At 34.0% G+C, this 24922-nt stretch overlaps 1 protein-coding gene across 1 annotated transcript in view; it reads right to left on the reverse strand.

The window, feature by feature from the left end:
- The window catches only part of LOC107284951 (calmodulin-lysine N-methyltransferase), a 32597-nt gene extending 8213 nt beyond the window's left edge, over nucleotides 1-24384 (reverse strand). Inside the window, exons 1-4 of the mRNA XM_015813082.1 lie at nucleotides 24305-24384; nucleotides 13524-13598; nucleotides 7669-7732; nucleotides 3091-3222 (exon numbers count right to left, since the gene is read on the reverse strand). Coding sequence (XP_015668568.1) covers nucleotides 3091-3222; nucleotides 7669-7732; nucleotides 13524-13537 — 210 coding nt within the window. The 5' untranslated portion in view covers nucleotides 13538-13598; nucleotides 24305-24384. The remainder of the gene's footprint in view (nucleotides 1-3090; nucleotides 3223-7668; nucleotides 7733-13523; nucleotides 13599-24304) is intronic.
- Between the last annotated feature and the right edge of the window lie 538 nt (nucleotides 24385-24922).

Raw genomic sequence — 24922 nt, forward strand, 5'->3', positions numbered from 1 at the left:
GCATTAACTAATGCTTTTGGTCAAGGCTGGAATATTTGCACAGCACAATACAGCACTAAGCTGAAGGGAGACAGTATACTAAAGACACTAGAGAGAAAGGGCATTGTCTTGTATATGAGTAAAAGAGAGGGAAAAAGAGATTTATTCCTATATTATTTCAGTTCGTTACTCTGATGTGGTATTTAAATTAGACACTTCCAATGTTTTTAATTCACGCACAGATATTTAAAATTATTCTGTTCATTCATTAGGGTTTTCAGATCTGGAATATAAAAATCTGGATGGACAACAAATGGCAGCAAAGAGACACAGAAATGTTTAATTGGATTTTTGTGGCCCAAATCTGTAAGCCTACTTTACACTTATTTCTCCTTTTATGTTTTTATTTTTTATTCTTAATATTTATCCTCTCAGATTTCTTATTTATATTTATTCAAATTAAATCAATTTTTAATTGTCATCAAAGATCAGAAATTATTTACAATACAAATAATATATAGAAGTGCTAAATTTCAATTAATGAGAAATAACTAAGTAGAAAATATGAATTATAAATCAGCAGATAGCCAGAATCTGCATAGATGAAGTCAGGAAAGCAAAGGCTCAGAATGAACAAAGACTTGTAACAAAAATCAAAGATAACAAAAAAGTTTCTTTCAACATATAAATAACAAGAAAAAAAATCAAGGAAACAGTTGGTCCACTAAAGCAGTGGTTCTCAACCTTTTTAATGCCGCGACCCCCAATTGGTTGTAAATCGAGGACTAAACCGGTCGTACGTCGAGGACCCAACCGGTCGTAAGTCGAGTACTTTCCATGCCCGGGAGCGCCGCGCATGCGTGGTTCCGCCCCCTGCACCGGCCGAGGCGTAGCTGGCAAGCGGCAGAGACGGAGCAGGCCGACCACCAGCTGGCCCAGCTCAAGAGAGGTAAGGCACCCGCCGGAAAAGGGAAAAAAATGGCGGACAGCCTTGCTTGGCGACCCCCGTGAAATGTTCGATCGACCCCAAATGGGGTCGCGACCCATAGGTTGAGAACCGCTGCACTAAAGAGAGAAGATGGCAAGGAAGTAACAGGCAGCAGAGAGAAAGCAGAGCTATTTAATTCATTCTTTGCATCGCTCTTCATGCAAAAAGAAATTATAGCCAAACCCACCAAAAACATAACTGAAAAAGACAAACTAGAAATAAAAGCCACAATAAACAAAAAAAAAATGGTAAGAGAACGCCTGTCTGATCTTGATGAACATAAATCACCGGGACCTGACGGACTATACACCAGAGTTCTGAAGGAGCTGGAAGAGGTCATCTCAGAACCACTGTACCATATCTTTCAAAACTCCTGGAGCACCGGGGAACTACCAGAGGATTGGAAAAGAGCTGATGTGGTTCCCATCTTCAAAAAAGGAAAAAAAACAAACAAACCTAGGAAACTACAGACCAATCAGCCTAACATCAATACCTGGGAAGATACTGGAAAAGATAATCAAAAAACAGATCTGCGATCATCTAGAAACAAACAAAGTTATAACTATAAGCCAGCACGGGTTTGTTAAAAACAGATCATGCCAAACCAACCTTATTTCATTCTTTGATCAAGTGACTAAATTGGTGGACCAGCAGAATTCTGTGGACATGGTATACTTGGACTTCAGCAAGGCATTTGACAAAGTAGATCACAACCTACTTCTTTGAAAGCTTAAAAATAGTGGGATAGACAGTATCACCATCCGATGGATTTTTAACTGGCTGACAAACTGCACTCAAAGAGTAGTCCTTAATGGTACTAATTCTACACGGAGGGAAGTAAGCAGTGGAGTACCACAAGGTTCTCTCCTAGGCCCAGTACTCTTCAACATCTTCATAAATGACCTAGACGAGGGAATAGAAGGGGAACTTATCAGATTTGCTGATGACACTAAGCTGGCAGGAATGGCCAACACTCTAGATGATAGGCTCAAGATCCAGAGGGATCCTGACAGACTTGAACACTGGGCCCTATCTAACAAAATGAAATTCAATGTAGAGAAAAGTAAAATCTTACACTTAGGCAAGAAAAACCAAAAGTACACATATAGATTGGGTGAAATCAGGCTTAATAGAATCTTGGAGTCTTAGTGAACAATCAATTAAATATGAGCCAGTAGTGTGCGGCGGCAGCCAAAAAAGGCACTGCAATCCTAAATTGCATTAACAGAGGGATTCAATCAAGATCACGTGTGGTACTAATACCACTCTATAAAGCCTTAGTAAGATCACACCTAGAATACTGCAATCAATTTTGGTCTCCACACTATAAAAAAAGACATTGAGACTCTGGAGAGAGTGCAGAGAAGAGCAACAAGGATGATTAGCAGAGTGTAGACTAAAACATATGAAGAACGGTTACTGGAACTGGGCATGGCTAGTCTAGTGAAGAGAAGGACCAGGAGAGACATGATAGCAGAAGTATGAAGTCTTCAACGCAACATAACACTATACTTTTATTACACTAAATGTGATTTAAAAAAGGACAATGAGAACAGTCACTTTAAGAAAACAAGCTTAAAATCATATTTAGACAGGTGCTTTTGGCTAACTATTGTAATATAGAGATCAGACACAGATAGCCTTATAACCTGAACATTCTGTGTCAGATCATTCCATCTGAAGCTACCATTTGACCCACCCATAAATCAAATGTGAATTTAAAATATGATATGACACAATTAGACATTCACCTCCTAATTTCACATTTTTTGATATTCAGTAAAATTAATTGCCATAAGCTTCAGGCTCAAATATATACAGTTGTTTTTAATAGATACGTATGAGATGAACAAAATTAAACACCTGAATGTTTTAAATTAGATCCCTATGAATGAACAGATTAATTCTGAAGAAATGGTGAAGCAAAGTCTCAGTCTTCTAGATATGCAAAGATAAAGGATGGCTCTTCCACACAAAATAATCAGATACAAAAAATAGCTATTTAGAAGCAGCATACCTATGACTACTTTAATCAAACATTTAGGTTACCTGCCAAAAGAACCATGATCTCTTCAAAATGCAATGTGGATTAAAGTGTTATCTACCATGAACAGAAAACTAACCTTGGAGTGGAAGTTTGAGATGTGTTCATCATAATTTTCATGTCTTTGGATAGAAAAACCAGCCTTTTCAGCTAGACTGCAGAACTGGTTTAGAGTATTTCCTCTAAGTGGAGCAAATATCAGAGCTTTCCCCTAAAACATTAAGAACATTTATTTGTTTTTATTTAAATTGTAACATAACATTGATAAAATTGTTAACACATTAGTAAAATGGACAAAGGTATAAAAAAATAGGAACAGGAAAATCTTGAAAAATATGCTAGAAAGTAAATTTTACCAAACATAAATAATTGCACTTGACTGTTACCAAATTTATTTTATCTTTTCCACAGAATTTTGTCCAATTATTCTATTAAATCAAGTTGCTAAAGAAATCGCTATAAGCTGTAAAGAAAATTGATCCATAGTCATATTTATTTTTTGTTAGAATTGAGGTAACTGTATAAATGGTGTCGCATGTAAAACTGTATAAATGGGATGTGCTTTCACATTGAATTTTCTACACTTCTCCTTCCATTACAGCTACCAGAAAATATTCTTCTAGTGTTTGTGGGAATTACAAAAAATATCTTGGATGAGGAACAGAGGAGCAGTAGTAGAGGAAAGGGTAACAGAAACAACTGGGTCTTGCATAATGTGTGCTTTGCTTGCTTTAGGGCAGGGGTAGGCAACCTCGGCTCTTTTATGACTGGTGGACTTCAACTCCCAGAATTTCTGAGCCAGCCTGGCTCAGCTTGGAAACCTCTCCCTATCCCCTCAGTGTGGCTGGCTCAGGAATTCTGGGAGTTGAAGTCCACCAGTCATAAAAGAGCCAAGGTTGCCTACCTCTGCTTTAGGGATTTACATCAGATTTTTTCCAATGAATGTCTGCTATCATTGTCCCATGTGCTACATATCAGGACTTTGCTGTGGACCCCGAATATTCCTGAAAGTTTGATCAGAACTGGAAAGGAATAGAGAATGTAGAAAAACTCATGATCAGAGCATCCTTCTCTTGGCATAAATTTGGGATGTAATCCAATAAATTTAACCACTCTATATCTATGTTTCTACTGCTTCAATATGTCTATGGAGATTCTCAGTCATCCAAAGGTGCTTTGGTTGTCCCAAAGGTGCTTTTTTTTTCATGAAGCAACTGGACTTCCTTGTTTTTCTTTGAAGACATTTTGCTTCTTATCCAGTCAGAGCTGAAGAAGCTTCTTGGATGAGAAGCAAAATGTCTTCAAAGGAAAACAAGGAAGTCCAGTTGCCTCGTGGGGGAAAAAAAGCTTCAATACAGATTTTCACAATGAAACAATATTGATAATGGGTTCAATTTGTATTTAGCAGTGCTCTTTAATGCACCAAGAAAATGCAAGTCTCCCTATTGGTGCATTTTGGTATGAAGTGCTCCATTATGGAGAAATAATAGATTCATAATGCAGTAAGAAAATCCCTGCAAAAAGCTTTTTTTAAAATCGTCACTGAATTCAAAGGCAGGAATTATAAGTCAACAGAAGGATACACATTGTTTTCACTTGGATCATATAGACCATAGGTGGCAATTCTTGTGCTCCAAGCAGCTCCCAAATCAGTTTTACCAGTCCCAGGACCCCCAGGATTGTATAACTGAAACTTGGCAACAAATTGCCCAACATCAAGTTTGGGATTTCCAACTGATTTCTGCTAAGAAACCAAAGAAATATTTTTAAAGTATAATTTTAAATACTATACCTCACTTACATGGCAAAATCGTAGCTCCTTAAAATTATATCATCTCTAAATAAATAAATCTTGCTAGGTTAGTATTGCACAAAAGCCACCAAAGATTGTTGCTGCATTCTAAAACATACTTTCAAATAATTTAAAGGAATATTGAATTCTGAAAGACTTGGGAAGTGCTTTGATTTAGCTAAATACACGCTGTGCCATTCATCCAGGCCTTTTGCAGAGCCCATTTGTTTTTGTGAGAGATAAAATCAACCTGAAAAGTTTTATCTGAAGGTAGCTACCCTCTAACAAGATTTTTGCTCAGTTCAATATAAACCTACTCTTCCAGCTAATCAAACTTTGACTATTCTATTTGCACTGGATTTCCAAGTTTAATGTGATTTATCAGTCTGGTATGGCTGCATAAATTGCAGTTTTTGAATTTTGATCACCACTATTGCTTCTATTACAAAATTATTTGGGTCTTACTTATTGCTAAAATTCTAGGAGAATCCTATAAAACTGGACATTTAGAGACATATGCAAAGAGATGGTGGCATTCCTATCTTCCTGGAGATTGCTCTAGAATGGAGGATCTAATACAAATCCTATGTTATCAGTATATTGTCCCTGAAGCAAGGGCATAGCAAGCACTGAATTGTTCACTTAGGGAAAGTGCCATAAAAAAGCATATAAAAATGAACAAAAGGTTACAATGGCAAAATGAAATTCATTTTGGGAAAACACAAATGCAGTATTAATTCTTCAGGAGTGATTACTGAGGAAGATATAGTTCTATAAAGAATAATGCTGGAAAATGAAAATATTTAGGTGTTCTAGAGAAAACCGCAAGTATGAATTAAACATAATATTACACTGTAGTATAGATAATACATTTTTGGCTCATTCTCGGATATAGTAGAAAAACACAAGTTGAGGACCATAGAGGCAAATATCTCACTAATGCTCAGAACTAAATATGAATAAAATCGCTGTTTTTATGCCCTCTGTGAAATGAATAGCCTTTTGTCAAACAATAGGGAGAATTGTTTGGCTAGCCTCAGATGTCACAGAGGAATTCTCAGTGCACAGATTATAGGACCTGGATTTTCTATAAGGATGGATGGTAGCAAAAGGGTTTAGGATATACTACTCAGGAGATCAAGAATTTCCACTTGAAGGGAGTTCTCAGTGACCTGTCAAATGTAAAACTCTGCAATACAAGTATGTCAAAATTACTCTATCAGCTCTATATGCATCCACCAAAGACTTGCACTATGATGAGCTGTTCAGAAAACAATACTATTTTTCCAGTCAGAAATAATTATTTCTAAGTTCAGTGGAAGATTGAAGTTTAAGTCTTCAATTCAGACCACCAACCCTGTCACTAAGTAGCATGGTCATTAAGTGAAACATGTGACCATGCCCAACTTCTGTCACTTCTATTGAGGTCATTAAATGCAGTCATTGAGCCCAATGTCATGTAACTAGAACTTGTGACTTACTGCAGGCTTCCCCAATGATTTTGTTTGTTGGAAGCTAGCTGTGAAGGTTGTAAATGGCAATCACATCACTGTGGGATGCTGCAACCACTGTAAATGTCCACTGATTGCTAAGTACCCAAATCACGAACCTATAACTGTAGGTATGCTATTATAGCCTTAGGTTCATAAATCTATTTTTTCAGCATTATCATAAATTTGAACAGTCACTGAGAGAGGTAGTCATTAACAAAGAACTACTGTATATTCTTCTGGTAGTTCAGAGAACATCATCATCTCCAGATAAGGATATAAATAAAGTTAAATTAGAACAATAGACAAGAAAATACTCGAATGAGTATTTTCTTGTCTATTGAACTACAGAGTATGTGCCTTTAGTAGGTCCTCAGAATTTACTTTCCCTGAAACAAGCAGTCCTTTAGCATTTGGACTTTTAACATTTCCATATATTCTGGATTCCTGTTCAACCTAGCTGTTGAAGGTCAAGAAAAGAAGCTGGGAGAGTCATTTTTTTAAAAAAATACTACTATTATTATTTAGTTGTTGAGGTACAACAAACAACTACAACAATAATATACTAGACCTGGTGGTTGAGATTGGCAATGCCTCGCTTCATAAAAAGATGTTTTTAATTTATTGTTATTCATCTCACTTCACAAATATGGCTTTGACAAGGTTAAGCTGTTTTTATTCTGGCAATAGCAGAAGAATTTCTTTTAAGCATAGACTGAAAGTATACAGTATTTCATATTCATTTATTTGCTAAGTGTTTCATACATTCAGAATCGGTTTCCAACCATCTTTAGGTCAGGTTAAGATTTTAACTTCTGCATCTATAGGGATATGAAGATATTAAAGGGTTTGTTTTGATATAAAAGAACATTTTAACATATCAGAATTATTTATTCACTTTCTACAAAATTACTGTACTATACAATTCATTTAGCATAAGTTGCAGTAAAAATAGCACTTTGTAACAAATAAATACTGTACATAATTACAAAGGTTACTATTGAAGGGATTACACATGACAGAAGCTAACATAAAAATTTTTCAATATCAGAATGTTACTTTAATATGAAGACATTGTTATCAAAGGGAAATACTCAAGAAATGCTTTGATAAAAATAATCTCCCAGTATCTTTGAAGCGGTTTCATTTATTTTACTTCCCACTGTGTTCCTTATCAGAAGGCCAAGTATAAGAAGTTTTCTAGTTTATGATTAGGAAGGAATCTGATAGATTAGAAGACTCAATTGAAGTTGGACATAATAAGTATTAAAGTATTACATGACGTTAATCCTGCCATTCCATTACTCTCTCAATCACTGTGCACAGACTAATTATTCTGAAGCCCATGTTCAGGAGAAAATAGAAACATACTTACACTGTGATGAAGTAATCTCTTTATTGCATCCACTAGGCTAGCTCTGTACTGGTCCAGAAACAGGCTGACATTGAAAAGGGAACAGTATTCAGATTAAAAAGGGGTTTCATTTCTAATGATTCTAATGCAGATAAGTATAAGGCTAATTACATATATTTATACACTGCTATGAAGAAAAACTGAATCTAAATTCTTCTCAGTTCATGGTTTCTAAACAAATTCTGAAACTTGTAACCATTTTTGTCTGAAACTAAAAACCAAAGGATTATCAAGACATGCTTTTAACTGAACTACTTTTAAGATAAATAGTTGGGTTATATAATCAGAATTAATACAATGTACAATGAATAAATCCCATTCTATTTCTGGAGGAGAAATTAATATTAAAACAGGCTGTCCTCTGCATTTTATAGAAAGATTCGATTGATTTTGCTTATTTCTAAAAATATGTATATATTCTGTACACTCATTTTTAACTATCAAACAAGTCTTTTTAGCTGAAATAGTAAATAAAATTAAAAACCTGTCTAAAACTAAACAAGATGCGCGAAGAGAGAAATAAAAATAAACATGGCACTGTGAAATTTATTTAGCCAAATACCACAGGGGGCTTGAAGAATAATTCAAAAGAGAACAAGGATACCTCATTGATAGGATAACTCATATATGCCCACTATATCATATATGCTTATTTATATATTTATGTATGTTTAAGCATTCTTTTTTTTGTATATAGAGCATCATCATGGAAATGACTCTCATTCTTCTTATAATTAAAACTTTTTGTACATCTATTTTAACCTTATTTAAAACAAGGTTCCTACTACCTTTTACCCAAGCAGTGTAACAAAAATTGCTAGAAAATTCATTTTCTTCCCTCATCAATTTGTTAGAGGCACTAATTTGATTCCATGGTAATTCCAGCAAGAGCTGAAAAGAATTCAGCTCTGTAACTTTATAATGTTGCAATGATGCAGTGCATGTTGCTATTGCTTACATTAATGGGATACATTGCTTTAATTTAATTACACTTAATTATAAATTAGTTTAGCTGTGTTCCCCATTTTTTTTTATTCTGATACAACTTGTAGGAATATGACCTCTGGCATGCCACTCCAAGGCCCCTCAGATCTGGTAAACCTAACAGGTATGTTAAATTTTTCTGCAAAATGTGAAAAAAAGGAGAGCGACATATCAATTGGTTTTACTCCCAACTGAAAGAGTAGTTCTCTATTCTTTCAACTGGGAGGAAAACCAATTGATTTTGCATCAACTTGTATATCCCTAAGGTGGTGTGATTTTCACTGGCCCAGGAGACTCACCAACTGAAATTTAGCTGAATATCAAAATTGCAACTTCTATGGTCCTCTATGCTATTTCAGTAAGAAGTGTAGTTAGAATGGCTGAAGTGTCTTGGTTTAAGCATACGCAGAAGCTCATTTAGGTTAAAGAGATTCCAGAAAAACAAATTATATGGAGGCAATATGATAGCCTATGTTGAAGCCTACATATTTTATATTTTGATTGTGAATTATTACTAGCATTTGTGAAGCACTGATATCTGTTTACATTTAATAAGTTTCAGTATCACATATTTTTATTGTGCATGTAATATGATAGCCAAGTGCTACTATTCATGATGCTTCTGATACAAATCTGAGTAGTTCGCTCTTCATCATCATTAGCAGTTCTGCATACAGTAACTTCAGTAAACAACAAAGCTGTCAGGCATATTCATTATGGGGAGAAATGGAGCCCTTATTTCCACACCATCAGATCATTATGTAAAATGAAAACAAATGGGAAAACTTGATCAAAATGAACAATAAATTATTATTATAAAATTCTGCAACCCCATGCATATTCTCGGTAGCTATCATGCATTTTATAACAATATGCAGTTAGTGCTAACTGCTGTGAGAGCTATCAGAGGAAATCAGAAATGGAATTCACATGAATCAGTCTTGAAACTAGAACTATCTGTAAATGGATGGACTGATGCCTGAAATAAATGCATACTTGCCATTCATATAAAAATGGAAGAAGTAGAGATACTTCGTCTATTAAAATTCAGGTGATAATCTCTGCCTCCCCAAACCCATGTCATCTGTACTTATCTCTTGCCATCCCATTAGCTCTGTACTTTCTGAAGAAGAATATCACTATTTTTATTTATTTTGTTTTCTAGCAGAAACTCCATTAAAAAAACCCCTTCTCCTTTACATTAATCAAAGCCACAAAAACAGTTTCCATTTCATTCTCAGATGCCAACAATTACTCCATTGTTTATATGGCATAATATATTGAAATAACATTTTTCTTTAAAAAAAAAACCCTGCACCAAATGCCTCAACATTTGGCTATACATGTTAAATTCATAACTACTGTAGTCACTTTTTAAATAGTTTTGATGCAGAAAAATTCCACCATGATTAATTCATCAGAATAGAACTGGAAGATACCTTGGAGGTCAAGATGAGACCCTATACCATTTCAGATAAGTGGTTGTCCAGTCTTTTCTTAACAACATCTAGTGATGAAGCGCCCACAACGTCTGAAGGCAAGCTATTCCACTGGTTAATTGACCTAACTGTTAGGAAGTGTCTCCTTAATTCCAGGTTGCTTCTCTCTTTGATTAGTTTCCATCCGTTATTTCTTGTCTTGCCTTCTGATGCTTTGGAAAATAAATTGATCCCCTCCTTCTTGTGGCAGCCTCTCAAATATTGGAATTGTGCTATCATCTCTCCCCAATTCTTCTTTTTTCTAGCTGGATGATCTAGTGATCATCTAGCTTTGCCCATAGATACATCAAATTTCAATAGCCCGTTAAGAAATGCAAAAATACAGCTGATTTAATGACTTAGAGAGAAAAAAGATGAGGAATCTATGTATTTCCAGTCAATGCTTTCCCAATTCCTGGGCATTTTATCTGCAGTGGGAAAGATTAGTTGCTCTGGCAGCTTCAGGTAAGTCAAGCCATGACTGAAAGTATCAGATAAATGCACAGGATAGTTTGAGATTTGGTACGGGATTGTTGTGGCTACAACTTGATAAATGAATGGTATAAAATAATTAACATGGATCTTTTACTTCCAGTTACCATTCTTTATATAATGGTTGAAGAAACTATTTCCCCTCTTACGTGCTTTAAACTGTATACAGAAACCTGCCTAAAAATTAGTACTGAATTCCTTTTATCTTATTCTGTGTTGTAAGTATACAGCACTATGAAATAGTTTTCTCTAATATGTTTTATTTTTTTCTGAATATTCTTTATTCGGTACTCCCAAAATTTCCTAACTACGGATTAGCTAGTTGCAAGTTATTTAATCTTGTTTTTTAATTTATTTTATATCTGGCCTGGCCTGATTTAAGTCATAGATTATTGTTGCAATTACTAAATATGGTAAACTTTTATTAATTTCCTTTCAATTTCTGTGCACCAACTATTTCAATATCAGAATGCAAGCATAGATATAATTGAAGAATTTTAGCAGGACACTAGTATTTGTAATCATGCATATTTTATATGAATCTCAGTCTAACTTTGCAATTCATTTATGAACGGAGCCTACTTTATTCTTGTTTTAATAAATGGAATCAAGTAGTACCAATGGCTAGCTAATCAGAGCATCGTACTATGCCAAAACAATATAATAGAAACCTGTCATTTTCCTTAATATTTGAACCAAGGTTTCTGCTGTATTCTAATTCCAGAGCTTAACGGCTGACAATGATCTGGATAATGTTGTTAAATGGATATTACAAAATTATTATACCTGTTTTTTGTTTTCATTTCTACACAGTTTTGAAATATCTTAAATATTAGCATATGCACACACAGTCCATACATATTACCCAATTTTTTAAATGAAATTCCCAATAAAAAATTGAAAATATATTTTATGTCAACCTAGTAATTCAGATTATATATTACATACAGCTCTGTAAATTATTTCTGTTTGAAAAAGAAAAATGCAATATTTGGTTCCTCAAACTAATATGTGGCTATGCTTATGCAGTACAGTACTTTGTCTCAGATCAAAATGTAGTTCAGCTTTTTAAATGTTAAAAGCTTCTATTATGCTATTCTTTTGGTAGGCATTAATTAAAGCATGTTTGCTTTAATACTGTGGTAAATCCACAGAACTAGGTGCATTTTATATCTACTAGTGAATGTATATCTATTAACCACAATTCTTTGTTTTCTAGTAAGACAACAATTCCTCTGGGAATTCTAGCAATTTATTCATTAGACAATAGAAAAATAGACAACATAATATATAGTTTTTAAAAAATTAAGTTAAATCTTGTTCTTTCTGATATTCTCTACCAAGTAAATTGGATGACAGCATAGGTATTAGGCATAAATGAGATACAATAGTCAGATTGTTTTGATATTTGTGTGAAGAACAAATTTAACTCAAAATCTCTTGGCAAACCTTGCTTCACCCACATAATCTGGAGAACATCCCTATGCAAGCCTTGTCTAAGCCTCTGAGAAGACTGCTGCCCTCCTGTTCACGTCCGCCAGAATCTGATCTGACTTTCATACTTAATCTGATCTAATCCTGTCCAGCATTAACTTCATCTGTGCAATGAAACCCAGAGTATCCATTCTAATATTTGGTGAGGAAGGCATTTACTAAATTACTTGCTGAAATCATATGGTGTTGTTTAGCTCCTTATTTTAATCAGATGATGCATCTCTGAGGCACATTATCAGCGATTAGTTAGAAACCCATGTCTGTCCTTTTTGGGAACAAAGAAGTTTTGCTGAAAGGCTACGCATTGGGAAAAGAAAGCTTGTTTCATTCATTCGTTAGAAAAGAAAAAGCATTATACAGAACTAGAAATATTTTATTAAAAAAGCATTTTCAAAATCATGTCTATAGCTCATGAATTTAATTCACTGTTTTAAAGGACACAATAGTTAGTTTCTTCTTTAAACTATTCAGTTTCTACAGTCACTTAGAATATATTTATAAAGCACATTTGCATTAAAAATGTGTATTTATTCTTCTTATCATGCATGTCAATTGCTTCACAGAAGTCAGTAGCCAAAATCTCATGGACTGTCTCAGACCAGCATCCAAGAAGCCACACAGAATTGAATTATGTATTTATGTGAAATAATATTCCTGTTAAAATGTATTTTCAAAACATACTTCAAATTAAATCATTGTGGGCTTTATATAATTAGATAAGCCACCAGAAATAAACATTTTTTATATCAACAGCCAAATTTACTTACATACATAACAAAACATTTGTAACTTGTTAATCAAACAATGCTTAATATGTTTTTTTCTCTGATTTCTTTTTATTGCAATTGATTTACTAATTTTAACACCTGAATATAACTAAGGAAATGGCTGTTGTTATTTTCTTGGGCAGCTTTAAAAAATGGAGAGAAAATTCCCAAAGATTTAATGGGAACACAGAATGTATATCCTCTTATATCAATAGTCAGATCTTTCCAAAGAAGTAAGCTAATTGAGCTGTTTGTGTTGATAAACTCCCTTTTCTCCAGACTGTTCCTCACTGAGCCATAATTATTTGCAATTTGCCTAAGTCGTCCATTTACTGATACATCAAGCATGAAACAGAGGCAATTCCAGAAAATGGAAATGCTTCTCAAAATCAATCTTTGGGAAATAATGTGGTAGAAGTTACTGTGTGATAGAAGACTACCTTAGAACTGTCACATGGAGATGAATATTAATTTGTTGAGGTTAAGATGGCTTTGTGCTTCATTTGTTGACTTTGCTTAGCCATCAGCAAGCAGAACAGTACAATTACTTCAGCAAAGCTTTTTTTTCCTCACATGAATTTTATGATTTTTATGTACTTACCAGTCAGCACACATAACAATGTCAAAATGTCCTTCCAGTTGAGAGACATCCGTCTCATTATCCCATCGTAAAATGCTAGAAAGAAAGAAAAGATTTTTAAAACTGGACATGTGTTTTCTCTTTTACATTTCTAAAAAAGGTGCATTTAATATGTTGACCCAGAATCAAAATAATTGATTATTAAAAGTACATAACATGATCATAAAGAGTGCATATAGACGTATAAATTAGTGACATCCACAATAAATATAGCTTTATATGAACAGCTGGTTAAAGAATTCCTGTAAGTAAAGCGATATATACAGGAAGTCTACAGTTTTGCCCCTTACTAATTAAATTGGTATACAGTAAATTGCAGTATTGCTTATTGAATTGCAGTATACATTTACAAACCAAAATATTGCTTTCTTGTCTCTCTGCTGGTTGTGATAAGTGTTCACTGACTTTCTTATTGATAAAGCCAGTTTCCTTTAGCTTTTTAGGAAGGACAGAGAATAAGCATTCTTGAAAATATGCCAACATTATACTATTAAGGTTTGCTCTTGACTAGCTCATGTTTAATTCTAACATCTAGAATATAAAAAGAGTTTTAAATTTCATTTCCAAAACAAAATTATGAATAATTGGAACGAGAGGTTATTTCTTTAAAAATAAAATTTACAGTATATGCATATTGTTTAAAAGTGCTTTTATTACAAAATTTATTATGTTATGGCTTTTTTGTGATTTGTTATAAAAAATACATGTTTCATTTGCAATCATTGGTACAAAAGCTAAGAAAAGCTAGAAAGAAAGGGGAATGGTATATTCAGTCTGATACATATTTATTTCCATTTAGGACATTTTATTCACTAATGAGAACCGTTTCTGATTAAGATCATCTGAAGCAGTGGTTTATATGATTCATATTTATGGTTTATACATAATATTTTCTTTGTGAAAGATTGTTTTATTGTTCCACAATATATCTTATGTACATAGAATATTACTGAATTAAAATCCTTGAGAAAAATCATTGTTGATGTACAACATCATGGGGGAAGAATATCATGTGTAGAATATCAGACTAACAAAATAATAATGCAGAACTCACTCACTAATTTACCCTCCTGGAATGTATTTGTGCCATTCCAAAGGGGGAAAACAGTAGGTTAATTTAATCACCGCACAACCCCAAGTACATACAAGCATGCATATATAGACCCATATATTCACACCCATTTAAACTATAAAGCGGGCACACATTTTCGAAACCTAGGTGGCTTTGCAAACTGGCACTTTCAGGGCTCAGCAGGCATCCACTAGTGGAAAGTGACAAAGGAGAGTTCTCACTCTCAGCTGCTGACTGCCTGCTGGCTACTGGCGGCTTTTTCAACCCTGTTTCCGTGGAAACTTAGGTTACAACAGTGAAAATTAGGTAAAGGTAAGTTGGTGGGGTTGTTAGTTTTCATTTGATTTTTTAAAAAAACACACAAAAAAAACCCCTCTGAAGCTGCAATAACAGCTAGTGGTTGAGTTGCTAACTTTAAAGGCCATCACTAGTCTGTCATTCCACTGAAAGGCAATCCATGAAGACAAATAAGAACTGTAAAGTTTATGATTATTTTTTTCCTAAATCCTTTTTATTTGTGCCTATCTGTCCTACATATAATGAAGATGACTCAGTAATTGTCCAGCATTAACCACTGCACTTTGAAGGCTTCTGGATTCTTAACCTTATTCTCGCATTATACATTTCACTAGATTTTTTTTTAAATTTCAAAAGAACCTTACTCTAAAATAACCAAACAAGTTATTTTACTTTTTTGGCTATTCCAGTACACACACACACACACACACACACACACACACACACACACACACACACACACACTATTCATAAAAGCTAGGTAACTGGCTCAAAATACATTATATGCTCTTCCCCAAATTTTGAAGAAATATCTCTGATTCATTTTCAATTATGTAATTTTTAAACCAGAAGAGATATTTAATTTTTAGGTTTGAATAATGGAAGCAGCTTTTTAAGTGGGTAGGAAGAAGTAACACATGCTTACGTCTGCCACCTTCTGATATTTTCCCTTAGCATTTTAATTGGGAAGGTATCAAAAAATCTTTTTCAGAGGATACATATAAGAATAGGTTTCCTGGAGCAAGCTCAGGATAGTTATTTAGTTTTAGTCAATTCAAGATCGTTAAGATACATTCGAATGTGAGAAAGTGAGAAGTAGCACATGTTACTACTTCTATTCTAGAAGTTCTAGTTGCAGATACAAGACTATGTCTTTGAAAACTTTCCAAATACCCTTTTAATAATCCCATGTTAATTTTCCTTATGTAAGGGCAGTAAATCATAGCTTTTTAGTACAGAACATGCAAAAGGTTCTCAGTTTCAATTTGAGTTAAGGATATGGAAATTAAAGGGATAAAAGAAGCAGGTGATCTCCGCTGAAGATAAGAAAATCGTTGCCTTCAAAGCAGACAACAGTGCAACTTAGGAAACTTCTTTATACAAAGTCAGATAATTGATCCCTCTGGTATATTTGATTCAGTGCAATCTATATTGAATGGAAGCAACTCTCCATAATTTCAGACATATGTTTTGGCCAGCTCTATAAATTCTTCCATATTAAGGTAGATGGATAAATAATGCACCTTTTCCAATATTTTAATGGAATCCCATCATGGATTTAAATAAACCAGACAACGACGCATTACTATAACTATGACAGGTTAAAGGGCAGAAAGGAATGGCTTATTATCTTGAAATCTTATTTTCTCCCAGTAGTATAATTCAAACCACAATGCATGGTAATTATCATTTGTGAATATCTATGGAGATTCTCAGTCATCCCGGTCATAGTTGTTCCAAAGTTGCTTTTTCACAAAGCAACTGGACTTTTTAGTTTTTCTTTGAAGTCCACATTTTGGACAGAGAGGACCACTGGTTTGAAGAGGGGTCAAAGAGGCGATTTGTATCAAAATTGAACAGCCCTCTTTCAACAAAGGGGGAAGGATACAACATCATCTGTCACCAGGCTACAACACAGTCCTTTCAATAGTTTCAAGAAGGTTCCACACCCATTTGCACTACTCAAATGACCCTGAAGACACAGATAAACGTCCAGGTGGCTCGATGACTCTCCGAAAGAATGCAAATGACCAGCTGCCTGCAAGGAGTATAAATCCTTCCATTCCCCACCATCCAGTCAGACCTGAAGAAGCTTCTTGGATGAGAAGCGAAACGTCTTCAAAGAAAAACAAGAAAGTCCAGTTGCCTCGTGAAAAAGCATCTTTGGTATATCATTTGTGAATCTACATTTGTAAGGCAGTAAAAAGTCTGAGAAGGCTTATTCCCTCATCAACCCTGGAAGATATGATCTGTGTATATATCTAGAAGCAAAACAATATCATTCCAAAAATACTTAATCTATACTAAGGAAACACAATGTATCATATATTTAGTGTCTACCTAAATACATAATACAGAGTTTAGTGATAGCATATGTAGGATAAAAGCAACTGTATGCCATAAATAACAAAAGTGATATTTAAAAGTAAGCATGAAAGTTGAATGCATTATATATAACTATTATAATTCTGCCTTAGTCAACTAACTCCTGCAGAACTTAACCTATCCAGAGGAATTATGAAATAGGTATAAATGGGAATAGAATAGAAAGAGCCAGTTTGGTGTAGTGGTTAAGGCACCAGGCTAGAAATTACAAGATTGTGAGTTCTATTCCTGACACGGGCATGAAAGCCAGTTAGGTGATTTTGGGCCAGTCAGTCTCTCTCAGCCCAATTCACCACAGGATTGTTGTGAGGAAAATAGGAGTAGTAGTATTGCATGTGTTCAGCACCTTGAGCTATGTATAAAATGATAAAGGTGGGATATAGCAGAGGCCCCCAACCTTTTGGGCACCAGGGACCGTTTTTTTCCACAGACTGGAGGGGGTGTTGTTTCGTGTGCTGCCTGCATCCCGCGGATGGGGTTTCGCTTGTTTGTGCGGCCTGGTTACTGGTATGCAATGGCCCGGTGCCGGTCCACGGACTGGGGGTTGGGGACCCCTGGGATATAGAATAAATAAATAAACATGTTATTGACTAAATCCCCAAATGCAAATAAACTCACAGTTTACATTGTGAATAAAGTGTAGGAATATTGCACCTTGATGAGCTATCACACATCCTCCTTTGATGGCTGGAATGGCAGGCCAAAAATATATAACTCAATGTTCTTTACAATGGCAGAAAAACACATATTAACTTTAGATTTTGACTGATCTTGACCTATCTGATCAGGGATGATATTATATTCCCCAACTGATAAATTCCCAAATATGGAGAATACAGAAAGTATAAATAAGTGCACACCAATGAAAGAATGTAAGCCTTGCTAAAGAAAAAATGGAAAAATATTTAAGTGGGGAACCATTTCTTCATAAGTGATTTTCAGTGAGAATCTAATCCTAGGTACTGTTTGTTGCAGGTGCAAGGCGAGAATGACATAAATTATTTCATTCTTGAACTTTTTTGCAATATTTGCTTACAAGGACACAAAAACTGGGTATTCTTTTCAATCACTTTAAAAAATAATAATGCAAATAGAAGTCATAGGATTAAAATATGACTGCAGTTTAATTAATATTTATTACACTATGAAATATAACATATTTATGCATAATTTTTAAAATGCCAGTATTATTAACATTCCTGTTCCCAGATAAGATAGAAAAATGAAACCATTAAAACAATAAAGCAACTATTGATTTATAATTATGGTAAAGCAGTAAGGAGAACCAATTGGTGTAGTAATTAAGGTACCAGGCTAGAAATTGGGAGACCGTAAGCTCTAGTCCTGCCTTAGGCACTGAGCCAAATGGGTGACTTTGGGCCAGTCACTCTCTCTCAGGCCTAGGAAGGAGGCAATGGCAAACCACTTCTAAAAAAATCTTGCCAAGAAAACTGCAGGGATTTATCTAGACAGTTGCCAGGAATGAATGAATGAATGAATGAATGAATGAATGAATGAATGAATGAATGAATGAATGAATGAATGAATGGTACCACAGAAGTTTCATTCAGGAGAACTCTAGAAAGACTAGGTGCTGCAACTGACAAGTGTTCTCCCAATAAATACTCAGGTCACCTGTGAAGATGTGGTGAATAGTCAAAGCAGTTGCCCCTCTTTCTATTGTTTCAGATGAAGATAATGCAACATTATGCTTCGGAGAGGAAATTACATTTAAATCTGTGATCAAACTTAATATTAGTTATACTGTATGCAATATTCTTGGTGGCTACCATATGATAAATACTCCTTTTCTCTCTCCTCCCAGCGTAGGACATAGCTTTCCAGTGAATTTCAGAGAATAAGTTGCTGCCATTTTCCCCAGACTATCATGTACTGTTAATTCAGGAATTTGGGGGGGGCAGGAAAAAGAGGAGAGAGAATTATCAGTTGGCAGCCTCTAAATAGAGTTTTTTTTCCTGTGCAGTTGAATGGGCAGCTAAATTGAGAATAAGATACACAGGAAAATGTTGCTACATCTGTTGTCAGTCCCCTCCTACCACTAAGCTCAAATGTTTATATCATTTCATTAATATCATTTTTCTTGCCCAGATTGCTCTACTTCTAATTTTTGCCTTCCTCTGGCTCTGCTAAAGGTTAGAAAATTCAGATGTTTAGCTTGGTAATTAAGAAGCAAAGATCAGAAAACAATGTGATATTTTATCTCTATATAGTAATTGTTTGTTATAATTTAATAAACTCAAATGGAATCAGAGTAATTTAATTCAATTTAATTCAATCCTTGAATTATTGAATAATTATAAAATTACAGTTTTATTCTCCCAGTCATGCACATATTAACATCATACACTATCACCTTGCTTGGGTTACACAAAGCAATATATGAATTGTAAATAAAATATGATTGCTAGAGATAAATAATGATCAATATTATAATTCTAATGTCTGTCAAAACAATCTTTTATATTGGTGGATACAATGCTCAGACAAAGATTCTCATCTTTGAGAATCTTGAGAACAAACATAAGCACAAAGACCAGATGTATGTCTTTGGAATTAATTCTGTCCACTATCCAACTGGGATTTATCAGTATTTTAGATAACAAATTTGCCAAGTTCTAGGCAAAAGGATTATAGGAATTGATCCTCAGATCTTTTGCATACCAAGCTTGTATCTGTTTTTAAGAACCTTTCCTTATTTTTAATTTTGATACAATTACAGACAGAAAATAATATCTTATTTGTCATGAAGATATTGCTTGTTCTTTCAAAATGGTTTAGAAATCAGACACATCATTATTGAAAATCTTAAATATTCCACTAATAAAAAACTAAAATATTTTTTCCCAAATAAATAGTTGAGCTGTACAGTTGTAATCATATGCAGCGTTGTTTACAAAAATAGCTTAGTATTTCTTCTGAAACTGTTATTAGCACCTGTCTCATGGCCAGGGCTAGAAGAAAAATCTTCAGATGCTTAGATTATTGTGCTTTGGCTAGCTATTAATAGAACAGAACAGAATAGAATAACAGAGTTGGAGGGGACTTTGGAGGTCTTCTAGTCCAACCCCCTGCTTAGGCAGGAAACTCTGTACCATTTCAAACAAATGGTTGTCCAATCTCTTCTTAAAAACTTCCAGTTTTGGAGCATTCACAACTCCTGGAGGCAGGTTGTTCCACTGATTAATTGTTCTAACTGTCAATAAATTTCTCCTTAGTTCTAGGTTGCTTCTCTCCTTGATTAGTTTCCATCCATTGCTTCTTGTGCTGCCCTCAGATTCTTTGGAGAATAGCTTGACTCCATCTTCTTTGTGGCAACTCCTGAGATATTGGAACACCCCTAGTCCTTCTTTTCATTAAACTAGACATACCCAATTCCAGCAACTGTTCTTTATATGTTTTAGCCTCCAATCCCCTGATTTTTGTTGCTCTTCTCTGCACTCTTTCTAGAGTCTTTTTACATTGTGGTGACCAAAACTGGATGCAGTATTCCAAGTGTGGCCTTACCAAGGCATTATAAAGTGGTATTAACACTTCATGTGATCTTGATTCTATTTCTCTGTTAATGCAACCTAGAACTATGTTGGCTTTTTTGGCAGCTGCAGCACACTGCTAGCTCATATTTAAGTGATTGTCCACTAGGACTCCAATATATTAGGCATAATGGTTTACCTTTACTTCTGGAAATCCCACATGGATGATAAATTTTTAACTTAGTTGTGAAATTTAGCTAATTCCTTGAAAACCTACAGTAAATCTTTTGGGTAAAGGTGACACAAGACTAGCTATGAAATTGTAAATATAGCCTCCATATTTTGATCAATGAAGGCCAATGTATGGCTATTAAGTATTAAAACTGTTACAGATTTATTTATTTATTTTAGATTTAGAATAGGAAATCATTTATTTCTAAATAAATAAGAGAGCCATAATCAAAATGTACACTAAGTTAATGAGTATTCTTAATTTTTATAGTTGAGTTTTAGAAAAGGACTAACCACTGCTACCTATGATAATGTACTATCCTGGTTGGGAAATAGCTTAGGAAACCTATAATTTAGGAAAGGGAGTAAAGTGATGACATGAAATTAGGAAGAAGAACTAACTGTCATGGTTCCAGTAGATGAGACCAATTAAAAGAACTTCAAGGCAAGGAATTCTTCCTCAAAGAACATTTTTATTTGGCTACAAAATAACGGTACATACAAAGGTGAACCCAAGACTAAATTCCCCTCCCCTTTGATTACAAAGTTGGAAGTTGCAATTCCCACCCCAATTAGAAGTCATAAATCACATTCACCAATTGTTAGTAAATATGGGCACTTCTCCCAGATCTCCAGCCCGACAAAATGTTATCAGTAATGACCTTGGTTCCCATATATGAGAATTGTTATGGCTAACTTAAAACTACACTTCCCCCCTCCTTTCTTTCTAAATATGTGGCAACCAAAAACAAAGTGAAAATAGCTTCAGTTCAGTTTGTTGCAGTGTTGACACTAACATTTCAAGAAAACTGAAATAAAACTCAACAGATAAAATTCAATTAAGTATCAAACTACTGACAAAAGTCTTTCATTAACCCTGTCTTCCTACAAATATGGAACTTGTGGCAGTTTGTGGTATCTTCTGATCACTATGCTGTTTTTCTCATCATATTCCAATTTGTTTTTAATGTATCAAAAAATTGGTGGTCAATCTGTTTTTTTAATTTGCTCTGCATCTAAAATCAATGAGACTGGCCTCACACTTCTCATACTCTGTTCCTCATTGAAGGAAAGGGAAATAAGGGTTACCAATGAAAACAGTAATTTACTAGAAACCTGCCAGAGCTTCTACTCTTAGAAGGTAAACCTATCCCCTCCCCCAAAAAACCCCTCCATTCATGCCTCTTGAACAGAGATGTAACATGCCTCTTTGATATACTATTGTGTACAGCAATAATTCGAAATATAATTAAAGCCTAGGTCTTATAGCAACTTTTATCAAATAATATAACTTGGATTATGGAGTTTGTAGACTAGGATTATTCAGTACTCCAAAAATCATGTTTAAACTCTTGGTTGCAGATGAAATCTATTAATTTTAGCAAAATTCACAGCAACTTATAGATTGAAGCAATATAAAAAGAAATCAGGGGAAAAGAAATAAGGAACATCAGGAAATCTTAAAGAATACAATAGACTACAAAAATTCTATTTATATGAAAAGTTTTAACTGTGAATGTATAGTTTATAAAAATAACTAGTATGACCTATATTGAAATGCAACATCATGTATTTTTCTGTAACGAAATTATTTCATGCATAAAAGCAGAAAATGCTATTGTACTCAGTGTGTTAAACACTTGACATTTTCTAAAGCAGAAAATGCAACATTTCAGAAATCTAGATATGTTTATTAATTAGTGATTATTAACACCCAGTAAACAACATTATGTCTTGTAAAAACACAATCTTTCTTCACAGCATGGAGTTGAAATCTATTATTCACTGATTCTATATGCTAAAATACACTCAAATGATCACAAATGACCTTAAACATTAGATAAATGTAAATGAGGACATTGTTCAAAATGTGTTTTGATTGATATCTAAAAGACCAGGTTGGAAATCTTGTCAAGAGATGGTCCTACATATACTGCATGGCAATTTGAAACCTACAGAATATATGGGTGCATAAAAATATCTAAAAAGAGGCTTATTCACAATGAACTGAAACCTCAGATCTTCTTGGAAATGAAATTTGAATGTGTTTGTATGTGTGTATTTATAGTATATATAATCTCACACTGTATATTCTAAACACAGAAACATATACACATTTTATATTTGGCAAGAATGGCAAGAATAAATGAATAAGTAAGTGATCATACAAATCTCAAAATATCAAATTATTGATATAGCACCAAAATTTTAATAAATATCGGTTGCAGGTGGCAATGATACTGCAATGTGAATGCAGATATGTTTTTTCCCAATTTTTCTTCAATCTTTACAACCTCTGGTTTGAAAGTGAAATATTAGGCAGATATCTATAAAAAAGGATTCAGCTGCAGTGGATCATCAAATTTAGAACAGAATTACTGAAATCCACTAACTTAAATCCTACTCTTTTTAGTGATTCATAACTATGAATCAATCTTAAGCCAACCCATCATCTTTTGATTATTCTATGTTCAACATAAGCACACATATCTATTCAAAAATAATCTTTGAAGCTTTGAGTTCAATATCCTTATTACCAAGTAATTGTATTGAAAAAAAACATATGCAGGGAAAAAACAGATTAGCAAGAGAACCTTGAGAAATGAGAACATGGAGTGACACTACAGAAATGGAGTACGTAGTCAATCATTATCTGAAAATTGTTTGCTTGTTAACCACTTTCCACTTTGTTCAACATTATCTAGAAACAGATACAAATCTGTCTGAAATGAACTGAGCTAATGTTTCTTGATAACTACATGGTTAGATTTAGGAAGCTATTATCCATTGTTTAATTTCATCAAGGCATATGTAATAAATAGCATTAAGAGCATAGGGACATCTGGATCAGAACAATGGCCTAGAGGCCAAGATCATGTTAGCCAGTATCCTTGTGGAATCACTTAGAGGTAGGAAAATAAAAACCAAGGAAATTGCTTTATATCATTGATTTGACTAAAAAATAATGTCTATAGGAATTGGCAATAGCTTTCCAGATTATGGACAGATTTTTTCAGGTTTATCTTGAAATGTTTGAGATTGAGTTTGGGATGCAATGCATGGGTTAAGCAATCCCTGAGCTTTGCTTGTTTCTTCATGGGGTACAGTTAAATAGAGAAAAATTCTTTCTCAAGTTCAAACATAATTTGTATCCTGTTTGTGAATAGATACATAAAAAGGTAGCTTAAAATATTAATATATAAACAAAGTTCATAATTCTGTCCTAAATGATAATAGTTCCTCATACTATATGTATAAAAATGTTTTTACCTGCAGCTGACATAATTCACACCTTGCAAAACATACATGAAGTAAAGCAAATATTTTTGTAAGTTCACTTTTCAGAACTTAAAAAAAAATCATACAGATGCACACAGATATGCATGGGTAGTCATTATATATATCGCACAATTGATTTATAATTTTTGTTTGATAAATCTGATTTTGAATGAGAATCAAGCAAGTTTTCAAGCAAGCTAGCACTTCATTTCACTTTAAGAGTAGTAATATAAAATAATAGGCATGAAGAATATGAAATATCTTACCTGCTTGAGATAGCTTTAGCTCTGAGCACTCCAGCTTTTTTATTTCTTTTGATGATATCACATACATCTATAACATAGGTTAAGAATTATCTGTAAATATGTTCCAATCAAGTATCCTTTTTTCATAGTAACCATTTTCAACACAATAGGGCTCTTGAAAATTGTTAATTCATTGTACGTATATGTCCACTGTGCTACCCTTCACTCATGTATATGAATAAAGAATTCTTAAGGAAGTCTTGCTTAACTTTACTTAATTTATTTACTTCAGTACTATTTTTTGATTAATTGATTAACTAGCTATATCAGAGATGTTGTTTAAAGTAAAATAGATGAATCTGCTGATTTAAAATAATTTCAGATAAATTTCTGCAGGTTTTTTAAATTCACACAAAGCATAACAACAACAACAACAACAATAATAATAATACAAAAAACTGCGCTACTCGGAACATCTTACATTTTAAGGAGGTACCTGGTTGAAACCTAGGATGCTGGCAGCAACCCGTGTCAACCATCAGCGCCAGTCAATTTGAATGTTCAGTTGACTGAGGTTCACGTCTAATGAATAATAATAATAATAATAATAGAGTTGGGAGGGACCTTGGAGGTCTTCTA

Source organism: Protobothrops mucrosquamatus, unplaced genomic scaffold, assembly GCF_001527695.2.
Source record: "Protobothrops mucrosquamatus isolate PMUCROS unplaced genomic scaffold, P.Mucros_1.0 scaffold134, whole genome shotgun sequence".
Lineage (NCBI taxonomy): Eukaryota > Metazoa > Chordata > Lepidosauria > Squamata > Viperidae > Protobothrops > Protobothrops mucrosquamatus.